Source organism: Typopeltis vanoorti, chromosome 18, assembly GCF_054136105.1.
Source record: "Typopeltis vanoorti isolate ZY-2024b chromosome 18, IOZ_Tvanoo_1.0, whole genome shotgun sequence".
Classification (NCBI taxonomy): Eukaryota; Metazoa; Arthropoda; class Arachnida; order Uropygi; family Thelyphonidae; genus Typopeltis; species Typopeltis vanoorti.
The window spans coordinates 44,788,530-44,800,844 of NC_143566.1; the positions used below are offsets into that span (position 1 = coordinate 44,788,530).

General features: G+C 35.5%; 1 protein-coding gene across 1 annotated transcript in view; it reads right to left on the reverse strand.

Moving 5' to 3' along the window:
• Positions 1-12,315, reverse strand: part of LOC150096624 (CD109 antigen-like) — a 930,782-nt gene that overhangs the window by 429,595 nt on the left and 488,872 nt on the right. Inside the window, exon 21 of the mRNA XM_090407963.1 lies at positions 3,962-4,066. Coding sequence (XP_090264089.1) covers positions 3,962-4,066 — 105 coding nt within the window. The remainder of the gene's footprint in view (positions 1-3,961; positions 4,067-12,315) is intronic.

The window sequence follows — 12,315 nt, forward strand, 5'->3', positions numbered from 1 at the left end:
TCTAAGTAAAAAACCTAGCTCTAACACCCTTGTTAACCACATTCTTGCCCAGCTTCCAAGTATGGCCCCTAGTGCTCCCACCACCAGTCCTATTCTCAAAAATATCTTCTGGATTGATCTTATAGAAACCCTTCAGTAATTTGAATGTCTCAATCATATCTCCCCTTTTCCGCTTATCAATCAATTTTTGAAACCCACAAATCTTCAATCTGTTCTCATAAGGTTCATTCCAAAGACCTGCCACCATCTTGATCACTCATCTCTAGATCCTCTCCACCTCCTCCCCATCAAAAAAACCCTGGCACCCATATCTGGGCACAGTAGTCCAGATGGGGTCTTATCAGGGCTCGATATAGACGAACAATAACTTGTTTGTCTCTGCTTGTTAAAGTATTTTTCAGTAACCAAATGATTTGATGAGATGATTTAGCCACTTTTGCAATGTGCCCCTAAACTTCAACTCTCTATCCACCAACACTCCCAAATCACTGGCCTCATCAATCTCCTGGAGTACGGTTCCAACAATGTGATATACTGCTGCTAATCTTTTCACTCCAAAATGCATAACCTTACACTTTGCCACATTAAACTGACATCCATTTTCCCTAGCCCAGTCCTCCAAACTATCCAAGTCATCCTGCAAAATTTTGACATCCTGTGCACTCACAATTGCTCTACCCAACTTTGCATCATCAGCAAACAAATGAACAGTTCCTCTCAGATCCTTTCCTATATCGTTAATTAATAAATTAAATAGTAGTGGTCCAAGAACAGAACCCTGCGGCACGCCACTAGTCACAAGCCGTCTTTTGGACTCCACTTCTGAATAAACCACTCTCTGGTATCTCTCCATCTACCACCCTCCTATCCATCTCACCAACCCTATATCCAAAATCCTATTATCCTATTAAAGTTCATGAGGAGTTGCATTCAACATCAAGTGATTATTCTTTTACTCACTCACCTCTAGGATACCTGCATCCCCTGAATACTCTAGTTTCTCTGAGTCTGCACTTCCAAACTCTCAGTGAATAATACTTTCTTAAGATACCTAATTCTGTCCATTCAAATGTACAGTATATCCCTTATATAAGTCATTATCCATCAAACTCACTTCACACATCCACACTCCATACCATTCCTCCTGCACAACCTCTACATAGACTCATTCACAGTCACAGCAGTTCTTCTCGGCTCGCCTACATCACAACAAGGAAGCAGACTCATGATGTTTACATTCAAGTCTTCTTATTCGCTTTTCTGTATCATCTTGCATAATCACTTGTCTCTTTCGAGATTATCTGCACCTGCAAAATTAATAATCATTTCTTTTACTTTTCCTTTCTACATTCTTACATTGCTAATATTCTTAATCTCTGCCTAAAGGAAATACCTTTTGTTATTGTTGGATTCAGGATGAAGAGAAAATAAAATTATTAATACTCCCTTCAGAATCCAACATAATCCACCATATCAAAGGCTACATTTATAGATATTATTTAATGTAAATCTCTTGTTATAAACTATTATTCATATAATTACCTTTGAGTTTTTTTATTTAATTATTTAATCTAGGATATGTATTAATAATGGAAAGGACTCTGTATAAAAATAACGTTCAGATTATTTTATTTATTCCTATATTAATAGTAGAAGAATTTGTGTTCATCATATTTAATTATATATTATTTGAATTGAAAAATATCCTTTTATTTAATTTCTGTATGTAAAGGTATAATGTTATGTAATGCTTATGCTTATGCTTATGTACTGCTCTAATCGTTGCCATAGAGACGGAGTTAAAAATAGAAAGCCAAGCATAGTAGTGCATGAGTTATGGATGTGAGATGGAATTGATATGAGCTAGACGGTGAGAACAAGTTTTGGCGGGAAAAACGGAGTGAAAATATATAAACGGAAAGCGAGAGTAAACAAAAGCAGTGGGTCAGGAGTTGGTCAAAGCAGTTGGTCGGCAGTCAGTCAGCACTAGAACTAGGGAACCAGGGACTGAGTACAATTGGAGCACTCAGCACAGTAACGGCACTCAGAACAGTACAATAGAGATGAGGAAATAATTTATTAGCAGCACGGAGTTAAGTAAGAGGTTGTAGTACAAAGAATTAAGTGCTGTAATCAGATTACGAAGGATCGAGATGTAAATTGACAACTCAGAATATTGATATGGAATTCTGAAGTTAATGTTGTATTCCAGAGCTTTCGAGGAAGATTAGTAGAAAGCCGATTCTATTGTAAAGTAGTATATGGGGAATAAGTAGATTTTCTAGTGCAAGTGTGTCTGCATATGTAATGTGCTGAAATTAAAGATTAAGTTAATTTAAAGAAGATTACTTTTGAAATGTGTAGCTCCAGTGTGATAATTAACTAAAGTTTTAAGTATGCCTCAGTGAATAATATGTGCAAAGATTTATTCCGGAAAGAACAGTTGTACTTTATAGCATTTTAGAGTGAAGTTATAACAATTATCTCCTTCTGTTAAATCCTAACATTAACTGTGGTGTTTATGCTGAAATTAGCCGAAGTTAGAAGATTAATAGTCTCCTCCCCCACTTAAAGTGATAGCTATCTCTTGACTGAGCTATGTGATTTCTGACTAAGGGATAGATAAAGAATACAATTGTTAAAATATTTGCTGTGAATTTCATTGGTAATAAACTTTAGAACTATCTTTGCCTATTAGGGAGAAATTAGATTTTGAAGCTCAGTGTTTAATACCAAGAGTTGAATGAATGTTATGAGTTGTTGAACAGAGTTAATTTTGCATTATCTTGTATCCAAAGTATGTTTATGTATATATTATATAACCTTGCATTAAAGTTTTGCTTTATTGATTTCAATTTGTTGTTAGCCTGATTCTTTCCCAGTGCACCGTTCATAAAATTATCAAACCTAGCGGGAACCTCAAATGTTAATGTAAAATTCGGCCTATATATAAACACAGACGGCTAAAGTTAATTAATACTTGATTTCACTATTCTGCATAGACTAATCTGAATATAGGGTGGCACAGTATAATAGAAATTTCCCTATATTTGGACTAGTAATCAACATACATTAATTAACTTTAATAAGAACAACGTTAAAGCAAGATGGTAGATCAAAAGACAGGAAGGACGATCCAACAGTTATTCTCTTATCAAGCATTCTGCATATATGGCATCTCCATACAAAACCTACCCGACTTCTCACTCTTTCTTATTCTGCTTTCTTTCCTTGCATCTTTCCTTTATTTTGCTTCTCTGCCATATCACATGCCAGGGGTTTGTCTTATCATTTTATCTCACATTTTAAGCAATCTGTCTATCTCAATACAATCTAGTTATTCTCTTTATTTTATATTGTTCCATTCCTGCTATCACTTGCACTGTGTGCACCTTGGCTCATCTCCGCCATTAAACCAGCAACCACACTAATATTCACAATTGCATTTTCTCGCCTTTCATCATTCACTTCTTTGCTTCACAACTCACTGTACAGTTTCTAGTAATACCACTCCATTACATTATACTTCTTACCCTTTCTACACTTCTGGTATGGTCTCAAAATACTTCCTACACATGAGATCACCAGTTTCACCTTCCACAAATCTTTAACCCTATGAAGCAAATCTATTTTGTGCATGCTGAACTGAACAAATCCTGCATACTGAAAGTAACTGCCATTGTTCTATTTCACATCAGTGGCATGACAAACAGTACACATTATAAACATAAAATGCATATCGCTCTCAGAATCAAAGGAAACAAGAAAATTACTCTTTTTTCTATCAGATAGGCAAACATTCACAAAAATATCAATCCAGTATAAATGAACTAATGAAATATCACCATTTATTTTCAAAAAAAAAAAAAAAAAACTTATCACTCAGTTCAGAACATCGCTGCATATTTTTTTTTTAAATACACCATTAAAAAACAACAACTAAAGAATTCTTTATACTCACACTAACAATCCGTGTTTGTTGTTCTCGTTGACGGATATCACCTAAATCTTGGTCAGCAGCAGTAAATTCAAATTCCCTATTTCTATTTTCCATTGACACTTCTGCCTATTTACAGAGAAAGAGAGAGAGAGATGTGTGTTATATATAATTACTTATTCAACATGTTATAACATGTTGAATTAAACTGTTCTTCAATTTATAGCCTTATTAAATATGAGGTCTCATCAAAATATTTTGAAAATGAAGTTCAGAAAACCTAAACACAATTGTACTTACCACCAAATCCAAGTTTAACCATTGCTTAAGTAGACATATAAGAATATGTTCTATTTTCTACTGGCAACTCACTGTACAGTTTCTAGTAATACCACTCCATTATCATTACCACTCCATTACATTATTAAAGGTATGAGTATAATTTTTTTGGATAATAAGCATTTGGATACCAAGCTAAGGGAAAAGAAATGAGACACAGAGAACTATGTTTATGAACACACAGAATATTCTAACAATGGGATAATATGTTTTGCAAACATTGCAATGGGTAAAATGTGTAAGTCATGGTTAAATTTTCATTCCTTAAATTAAATGTCACCTTTTTTGACCAGCATTTACCAAACATTCAGATATTATGCTAGTTTAATCTCACTAAGGTTATATACATATACAGGTAACACCCATATAACATGGCATTCCTACAACACGGTTTCGCTCTAAGTCGGTTTGAGAACTGGAGAAATCTCCATACAACACGGGATGTGATGAGAGCTTTTAAGAGCAAGTACCATCTCATTCGATATTTTTCAGTCGAGCGTGTATGTTGTGTCAAATTTGGGTACAGAATTTTAGAATTTATTATTATTATTATTATTATTCGTGAAACCTCCAAGGAGTCTGAACACTCATCGTGGGAGGACACCTACTGTACAACTCTTCATCTCCACTACTACATAGAACCTCTACTACCAATCACCTACATCAACGCCATCTACTGCCCACAACCACCACCACCACCACAGCTAGTATTTTTTATCTGTAAATTGCATGTGTTCTGAAGGGCCGATTTGTCTGTATTCAGGATGAAAAACCCGAATTTCCAGGAGAAAAAAACCCTGCTACTTCTGTATGACATTGGCTAACTCACCTTCAATTGAAAAAGTCCATATAAAGATTCCTCCCATCATGACGAGAATCGAACTCAGGCCTTTTCTAATCGAAGGGCGCAAAATACCGTCGTTTTTCCAATTGCACTACGGAGGCGCAATTGGAAGAACGACGAACGACAAATTGGAAGAAAATTATGAATTCTAATAAATTCTAATAGAATTTATTAGAATTTTAAATTCGTTTTGTTCGTGGAGTATTAAACATATTTTAAGACTTTCACTGTTTTCTTCTTTGTACTATTCTTTGTATGTACTATTGAACCTTTTTTGTATGTATTATTAAACCTTTTTTAAAGAAGAGTTAATTTTTTTTTTTTTTTTTTGTGAATTAATTTGTAGCCCTGAACAATGTCTGTCAGAAGTAAAAAAAGTACCTCTTAAAAGATATTTCATCTCACTAGAATTAAAAATACAGATTTTGGATCGTTTTAAAAAGGGGGGAAAAGTATCATATGTTACAAAAACCTTGGATTTAAATGAAGCAACAATCCATACCATACAGAAAAATGAACAGAAAATTAGAGCTTCCGTTGCTGCAGGTTGTTCTATCTCTGCAAATATGACAACTCGTCCCAGAACACCAATACTTGAAAAAATGGAAAAAACTCTTAGTATTTGGATTGATGACTGCTCAAAAAAACGGATCCCACTGGACACCAATGTTATTAAACATAAAGCTTTAAAAATTTACAACTACTTAAAAGAAAATGGAGAATCTGCTATTAACCCCAACTTTATCGGGGTTAATAGCAGATTTATTCATTATAAAACATTATAAATACAAGGGGTAAGTGCATCATATTACTGATAATAAAGCTGCCAAAACTTATCCAAAGGAATTGCAAAAAATTATTCAACAGGGTGGATATACAACACATCAGGTTTTAATGCCAATGAAATTGAGCATTGGTAGAAAAAAATGCCAAAGAGAACATTTATTTCAAAAAATGAAAATGTTGCACCAAGTTTTAAAGCATCAAAAGACCATGTAACAATACTTATGTTTAGTAATGCTTCAGGTGATCACATGGTAAAACCCATGCTAGTTTATAAATCCCTCAATCCTCATGCAATGAGAAAACTAAATTAGAGTGTTTTACCAGTATATTGGATGACAAATAAGAAAGCTTGGGTAACTACTGATTTATTTAAAAAATGGTTTCTAAACTGTTTTGTACCAAGTGCGGAAAACTACTTAAAGCAGAAAAATCTAGATTTTAAAGTTCTACTGATATTGGATAATGCACCCAGCCATCTGAAAGATTTAAATCACCCAAATGTCAAAATAATTTTCTTACCACCAAATACAAGTTAACTACTTCAACCATTAGATCAGGGAATTATAGCTACATTAAAAATTAATTACATCGGGAAATTGTTACAATAGGTTCTGAATAAAGTCGACAACGAATCCATCAAAGTCATGGAAACTTTTTACAATTTTGGACTGTATTAATCTCATAACTTCGTCCATCAAAGAAATAAAACCGACAATGTTAAATGCCTGTTGCAAAAATATATGGACAGAGTCAGTTCAGAGCAAAAATCTAAGTGAGCCAGCAGAAAACAGAAGGGATGCAATAATAGAACTTGCTAAGTTTCTAGGAGGGGAAGGTTTTGACGATATGAATCTCGAAGATATTCAAGAATTACTGGTGGAAGAAGAGACTGATGAAGCAAATTTGGTGGAAATGGTATATGGGATAAACCAAATTAATTCAGAGGACGATAGCACAGATGGAAACGATGAAGTTAAACATTTTACCCTAAAAAGCATAAAGAAAGGCCTAGACTTAGCCAAACAATTGGAGTTATATTTTCTAAATGAAGATCCTTCCACTGACAGACACACAAAATTTAAGAGAGAACTTCACAAGTGCATAGCACCATATGATGAAATTTATAAAGATCTTTCAGCTAAAAGCAAACAATCGAAAATAACAGATTTTTTGCAAAAAGTAGAGCATAAATCTCAAGATGCTGCTGAAGAAAGCTCAGAAGATGAGGATATTTTACTAGAAAGAAAACACCCTAATTTAATGCTGCTTAGTAGTGATGACGAAGAAAACATTATGTAACATTATGTAAATATTATGTAATATAATACTTTTGATCAATTATTGCTTTTATAAACATACATTTCTCTTAGTTATAAAAAGAAAATAGTATACAAGAAATTAATATAAACTGGGTTGTATATTGGCCAAAGGATTTTAATAATTGATACTAAGTAAAAAACACCAACAAGTTTTGCCAACTTAGCTGTCTGGCTTTGTACTAGTTCTTTGTTTTGTATAATACGAAATTGCATAACACGGCATTTTTTAGGAACCTAACAACTGTGTTATATGGGGTTACCTGTATATACAGGGTGTTCGGGATAAATTTGACAGTTTCGTAAGGAAAAAGAAAATCTTCTTTGTATCTATTAAATTTAATGAATTGACAAAAAAACATTACAGGCAGAGTTAATTACAATACTATCAACAAGATTTACTCAAAATAACCACCATTAGCATCGATCACAGCTTCAATTCTGCTTCGGAACCTCGAACAAGCTGATGCTACAGTCTCCCTGGGAAGGGCCGCAAAAACTGTTTTAATTTTATCCATTAACTGGGCTTTTGTATTACTGGAAGTGCGATTGGTGTCTTTTTCAACTGCGCCCCATACAAAATAATCCATGGGGTTAAGGTCTGGGGAGTTTGGAGGCCAAACATTTGGACTGGTGAAGTCGTAGAAATTTTCAGACAACCATTTTTGACTTTTCCCAGAGGTGTGGCAAGGGGCCGAATCCTGCTGCCATACATACGGCCTACCATTGGCTACCCTTGTTATCCAGGGCTTGACTACAGTTAGCAACTCCACGAACAAAGCCCGAATTCCAATGCCAGGGTTCTTCAACACCTGTTCCTGCAGATTTGCGAGGAATTCTGCTGTACGAACGCAATCAGATCGTCTGCTAGGGATCTTTCTTCTTGCTACATCCTCGTAGTCACCATTGCAAGTCTCTAGTTCATGCCTGATTGTTTTTACTGTATTCAGGGAGCATTGGGCAGCAGTCGTAATATCCTTATTTTGATGGCGGGCACGAATCATCATGATACAAGTTATTCTCTTCCATGATTCAGGTGGGTTCCAGCTATCCATCCTTTCTGACATCTTGTATATGAATGAAGAAGGGTCCAAACTTTTAAATGAAGAGAAGTGTGTGTTAATACATGTAACTTACGGAAAAATATAATTAATTATAAATATGTCAAATTTATCCCGAACACCCTGTATATGTGTGTGTGTGTGTGTGTGTGTGTGTGTGTGTGTGTGTGTGTGTGTGTGTGTGTGTGTGTGTGTGTGTCAACTCGGTAATTCAAGTAATTCATCACAAATAGTTGATATGTGGCATATGGTAGACATTTCGAATTAAAGTGCTTTGAAAAGATATCATTTATTCCAAAAATAATAGTAATATTTTGTTGGTGTTGGAAGTTTTTTCCCACTTGGTTAGACTATAATAAATTTAGTTTAAATCCTTTATTCAAGTGTAAGCAAACAAAGTTTGCAACTGAAGTATCTTCAGAACTGAGGCAACTCGTGGTAAAGGTGGACCAAGCTCTCATCACTACTTGTCTTAGTATCTCCCATAATGCAAAGCACATCTCCTTGCGGACATGTATAATGCTATGCATTAAGGGAAGGGCCACTACCAAGACTGGTTTCGACCTTTATTGACTGTTCAAGTATAGGTCAAACTCCAAAAACTCAGCATTGTTCCCTCTCAGTAACAGGCTCACCCTGCCACTGAGAAGAACTCTCAGCACTGGCTCTACCCTGTGGCAAGCTCACTCCACCACCGAACAGAGCCACTCATTTGTTCATATGTCATCTAAGGGGTAACAGCAACAGTCGTGTCTCAGTTAACTTCATGAGCTACAGCATTACTATTCATTACCCAAGATTCCAACCGGTTTCAACCTTTATTGAGGTCTTGTCAGTGGGAGCTAGACCCCAGAAGTGGTGATACTAAGATGGAAGCAATGGAGAAGTCTTATTTACCTATACGAGTTGCCAAAAGGTGTCTCACCTTATTATTAAATTACTCTGGATTTAGAGAAAGATGTTGGAACTTTTTTCCCACGTGGTTAGACTATAATAATTTAGTTTAATCCCTTATCCAAGTGTAAGCAAACAAAGTTTGCGCCTGAAGTATCTTCAGGACTGAGGCAACTTGTGGTAAAGGAAGGTGGACCAAGTTTTCATCACTATTTGTCTTAGTATCGTTTATATATTATATTGTTTATGAATTGTTTAAGACATAGTTTAGAAATTTTTTTTAAAAATATTGCCTTTGTAAGAATAAATTTACTTCTGTAGAGAGAGAGAGAGGGGGGGAGTAATTTCTTCATTTCTGAGACAAATTCTGAGGGGGGGGTTGAACTTGTTCTTGTCACTAACAGGCTGAAGAAATATCAAATAGCACATTCTCAACCACCAGAAAAAAAATCCATTACTGGAATGACTTTTGGTGCTAATGCAAAATCTGGATCTTAAGAAAGTGCATTTAATTCCTCAATAGAAAGAAGCCACCCTGAAATAATAATAATTATCTTTTAAGGATTTCCAGTGGATGATAAAGAAGGCTGATAACTGATACAATAATTGAATTTTTGTATAAGCTTTTCCTGTGTTCAAATAAATCTGGGAACAGAGTTGCAACTAGTCTATTGTTAACATATTTAACAAGGCTAAGTATTTTTTGGCCTCTCACAGCTGCAAGATAAGTAGCAATTTATTGGCCCATGCATAGATTTTTATGAGCTTTGGGAAGGTTTCTCTAAACCTGCAGCAGGTAGGTATTACCTGGATTGCACTACATGTTTTTAGTAATCTGATCCAGTTTACATATTTAGCCCATTTAATTAAAAATATTCCATAGCTATTACATTGATTCAAAGCTAGCTTGCTGTAAAGCTCTGAAATAACTTGATCAATTCAAACATAATACATGATAATTAGTTAAACATAATACAGATTTAACTTACATAAATATTTTATTGGCATAAAATTTTCACCGTAGTATCAAGGGCATCCTTAGCATTACTTTCAAATTATACAACTGCAGAAACTGGTACATTCAAATAGTGATAGAGAGGTTAACTGTCATGTCACCATTCTTCGTGTTAAAGGTGTCTCAGAAGGTATAGATAAACTATTTAGATCTGTTGATCTACAAGTGTCCTTCCACCCTATCAACAAAATATCTACTTTTTCTATGCTAAGCTAAAGATAAGCCTCTACCTTTGGCCTACCCAGGAGTGCGTCAAATTCCTTGCCAGTTTGGATTATCGTATTTCGGCTAAACATCATGGAACTATGTTAAGTTTCATGAGCCAGAACAACAGGACTTGTGAGATGCTATCATGAGCAGACACTGACACTTAATTTTCTTCGACCGAATGGAAGAAAATTAACTGTCAGTGTCTGAAAATTAACTGTCAGTGCATGATGTTGCTATTGTCGTGAGAGATGTAGCAGTGTGTAAAGAAGGCTCCCATTCCAGAAAAGTTTTTTGGAATAATTAATTGTAAATAAGGGTGTGTTTATGAGGAAGAGTTGCTGTAAAAGTTGTGAGCTTACAGTATTTTCAGAGTGTGAGCTTCTTTAAGTTTGTTGATGGATTTGTAACATTAGAGCTTAGTATAGTACTTGCAAAGGAGAGATGGTGGAAGCATTGTTCATGCAGGAATTTAATTTTGATTACAGTCGTTTCATGAAATGTAAGGTGCACTATATGTATTGGTTCGATCTGTGTAGAAGTTTTGTCTTTTCCCAGTGGATCTTGTGGTTTGGGTTTTCAACTCTGTGTTGAGCGAGGCCTGATTTTTGCAGTTTGATGAGGCGGATATAGTCTTGATGTTGCGAAATGCGTTTAAAAACTGATCTGCCTGTCTGTCCATAATAAGAGAGTTTACAGGAGCATGGAACCTCGTATACACCAGGTAGTAGCATAAGTGAAAGTTTGTCTTTGGGTGAAGGTAACAGGTTGTGGATCTGGTTGATGGGTTTGTAGGTAGCAGTAAGATTGTATTTCTTTATAATTTTTGAGAGCCGTTCGGAGATGCCTTTGATATAAGGTATGGGAATCCTATGGGCTTGTTCTTGTCTAGGTTGATGTGTAGAGAAGTTGCTGATGATTTTTTGAGTTGTTTTGAGATTGTATCCATTTAGAGTGGCTGTGTTTTTGATTATTTCCAATTCTTGTTTTAGAGAATCCTCGGAGGAACAAAATCTGTGTGCTCTGGTTACCAATGATTTAACGATGCCAAATTTTTGAGAGAGATGGTGACCAGAAGTATGGCGAATGTAACGACTTAAAAAGGTCGGTTTGCGATAGACAGAGGTGAAGATGGAACCGTCTTCCTTCCTTTGGATGTAAATCCAGAAAGGGGATGCCCTGTGGGGATTCTTTTTCTAATGTAAATTTGATGTGTGGATGAAGAAGGTTGATTTTTCCTAAAAACTGAAGTAGGTCTTGTTCGGAATGACTCCAGACTGCGAAGATATCATCGACATATCGAAGCCAGAGTTTTGGTTTGGGTTTAAATGCAAGAATGTTTTCTTCAAAATGTTCTATAAACAGGTCTGCCAAGTTGGGTGACAAGGGGAGACCCCATTGCTGTTCCCTCCTCTTGCTTGTAGATTTTTCATTTCAATGTGAAGTAACCGGAAGTGATAACAAATTTGAAAAGTTCAACAATATCCGACGAAAATTTTTGATTTAACAGGTCTACAGTTTCTTTATGGGGGATACTGGTGAAGAGAGAGATGATGTCGAAGCTAATTAGCATTTCAGTTTTAGGCCTAAAAGCACAAGTTTAAGGCCAAATTGAATGTCATCAAAGACAGGAATGGAGTATTACTAACAGAAGAATTGGAAATCAAACACAGATGGAAAGAATACTGTGAGGAACTGTACAATAGAGGGGATAAAGAAAATTTGGAGGAGCCCTCTTCCCAAATCAGAAAAGTCTGTGGGACTTGATAATATATCATCACTTATTTTGAAGGAATGTGCCAGACAGTTGGCATCTGCTTTGCCATATTTTTTTAATATGAGTCTTGCACTGGGTTGAGTTCCAAAGGAATGGAAGGAGAGCAAGATTGTGCCACTTCATAAGTGAGGTGATAGAA